General features: G+C 33.2%; 1 protein-coding gene across 1 annotated transcript in view; it reads left to right on the top strand.

Moving 5' to 3' along the window:
• The window catches only part of LOC111680490 (uncharacterized protein DDB_G0271670-like), a 3608-nt gene extending 935 nt beyond the window's left edge, over positions 1-2673 (top strand). Inside the window, exon 2 of the mRNA XM_023442144.2 lies at positions 675-2673. Within this exon, the coding sequence (XP_023297912.2) occupies positions 675-2270 (1596 nt within the window). The 3' untranslated portion in view covers positions 2271-2673. The remainder of the gene's footprint in view (positions 1-674) is intronic.
• The last annotated feature ends 328 nt before the right edge of the window (positions 2674-3001 follow it).

The raw sequence follows: 3001 nt of genomic DNA, 5'->3' as shown, positions 1-3001 counted from the left end.
GAACTGAACTAGAACTGAACTAGAACTGAACTAGAACTGAACTAGAACTGAACTAGAACTGAACTAGAACTGAACTAGAGATGAACTAGAACTGAACTAGAACTGAACCAAAACTGAACTAGAACTGAGCTATAACTAAACTAGAACTGAACTAGAACTGAACTAGAACTGAACTAGAACTGAACTAGAACTGAACTAGAACTGAACTAGAACTGAACTAGAACTGAACTAGAACTGAACTAGAACTGAACTAGAACTGAACTAGAACTGAACTAGAACTGAACTAGAACTGAACTAGAACTGAACTAGAACTGAACTAGAACTGAACTAGAACTGAACTAGAACTGAACTAGAACTGAACTAGAACTGAACTAGAACTGAACGAGAACTGAACTAGAACTGAACTAGAAATGAACCAGAACTGAACTAGAACTGAGCTATAACTAAACTAGAACTGTACTTGAACTAAACTAACATTGAAATAGCACATATGTATCTAGAACTGAACTAGAACTAAACTAAAATTGAAATAGAACATAACTAGAATATAACTAGATCTGAACTAGAACTGAAATAGAACTGAACTAGAACTATACAATCACTGAACTATTCAACGTAAATCGAGGATTTTTTATAATTCTTGCTTAATATCATTAAAATTTTATAATTTTTAGGCTGAAAATCCCAAATATAGAGGACCACGTCTCTGTGCCATGCGTATACAACAGAACGGACAAAGCAATATTTTACTAGACAATATAGAGTCAATTGAAGCCATTACTCCCGTCATCTATCGAAGGCGTGAACGTTTGCTAGATGAGGAACTAGATGACAACAAAGATATTATAACGTCCAAAACTACTAGGGAAAGCCAGCAGCCAGCAATAGAAACAGCTAAAGAGGCTATAGAAACCGAAACTGCTGGAATGGAAGAGCTAAAGGCCACAGATGCACCCGAAGCCATTAAAGAAGAACCACAAACTGAATGCTTAAATGTTTTAGCAGCGGTAAATCCCAATGAAGAAACAATCTTAGTATGTGGTGATAAAAAGACTGATAATTTGTTAGAAATTAAGATGGAAGCGGTAAAACCCAGCATACAAACCACAACTACTACTAATTATGATAATACATCCAAGATGTCAGGGACACAATCGAGTTCAATTAGTGAAAATATTGATTTTCAAGAAACGGTTATACTAAGAAGACAACAATTGAGCAGGGTGGCCGAATGGGTGCAAAATAATACCCAACAAATGGAAATGGAACAGCAACAACAGGAGCAGCAGCAACAACATTTAAATTCATTAAATCACTGTAATTCTTCGGTTACCGATCATCAGTCATCGTTTTCTACACTCGATCAATTAGATTCGGTATCGGTGGAAAAACTTTCTATGGATTCGGGTTATAAGACCACACCACAACTACAGCCCATAACTAATTCTTCACAAGATGAAACTATTAAAACCTCAGATGATTCTTTGTCACCCAAATCTGATCTTAACAATCAAAGTCCTTTGAATTTTCCACCAAATTCTAACTGTAATATAAACTCGCCTAAACAAGAGCAAACAGATAATACACAAATCTTTAGTACAGCCCAAACCTATTACCGACGTACTTCACGTTCAGGATTACCAGTAGCCTATACAGCCACCGCTGCTGCAGCAGCTGCCTCCCAAGATGCTCAAGATTCTAGTTCTCAGTGTTCGCAAATTATACCCGAACAGCCAACATGTGATATACTCAACTACAAATACTATCCCAATGACAGTGATAAAACGCGAGCCATTAAAGCAGAACTACACACCACCACACAAAGTGTTGATATTGCCCAAATGGAATATAATGTCAAACAATTCTTGTTAAAACAAAATGAATGGTCAATGCGCAGCACCACCAGAACACAACCGATAACTAATAACCAACAAACGGGAGCTTCTAACAGCAGACATTCTTCCATAAGACATATAAAACTTTTCACCTCCTCATCTACTGCTGGCCTAGGACCCGGTAAAGGAGAACGTGTAAGAACTACCATAAGTCAACACAATAACACAACAGTGCCCTCTAATATAACGAATACAACAGCAGCTGCCTCCTCCGTTTCGACGACAGCTTTAGGAATTTGTACAAAATTTAATGATTTGAAAGTATCGTCTACCACTTCCAGTAATAATTCCTGTTTAAATAATAATCATACAATAACCACTACAACTACAACTGCAAATGGTTCAATACCCCAAAGAACTGAAACGAATTTATAAATCAAAATGAAAAATAGAAACTTTTAAAACTATAAACGTGTACTACATACGTCTCTGAAACCTTGAAACCAAATATTTATTTAGTTAGCAACAAACCAAACATTTAAAAAAAAAAGGTAAAAAAGTTTCATCTGAATGTAAACTCTTAATTTTCCCCATTTAATAATACGGATGATATTTACACTTGATATTCTAATATTAACAATTCTAACTTATACTCATATACTAATAATTGTGTAATTAAAACAAAAAATAATAGTAATAATAATAATATTAATATGATTAGTGTTAATGTATAGTTTAGCCTAAATTAAATTTAAAACATAAAACCAAAATAATAATAATAATTATATATTTATAAATATGTATTCGAAATAAGCTTTAAACAAAATTTTATATACAATTTAATGTATATAGCAATAACTAACAAAATTTCAAAAAAACCAATGCAGCTAATATTCCAAAAAAAAAACTAATTATTTTTTTTGTTATATTTTATAAAACAGAAAGTGAAAATTGCAATTATTATTAATTTTTTCACTTTTCTAAGGCAATTAAAAAAAATAGAATTTTTAATTAAAACGTTCATTTCTAGTACAGTTGTAGTTCAGTTTCTAGTCTAGTCTAGTTCAGTTCTAGTTTAGTCCTAGTTCAGTTCTAGTTCAGTTCTAGTTCAGTTCTAGTTCAGTTCTAGTTCAGTTCTAGTTCAGTTCTAGTTCAGTTCTAGTTCA

This window comes from Lucilia cuprina, chromosome 5 (genome assembly GCF_022045245.1).
Source record: "Lucilia cuprina isolate Lc7/37 chromosome 5, ASM2204524v1, whole genome shotgun sequence".
NCBI classification, from domain to species: domain Eukaryota; kingdom Metazoa; phylum Arthropoda; class Insecta; order Diptera; family Calliphoridae; genus Lucilia; species Lucilia cuprina.
This window is presented reverse-complemented; position numbering and strand designations above follow the sequence as displayed.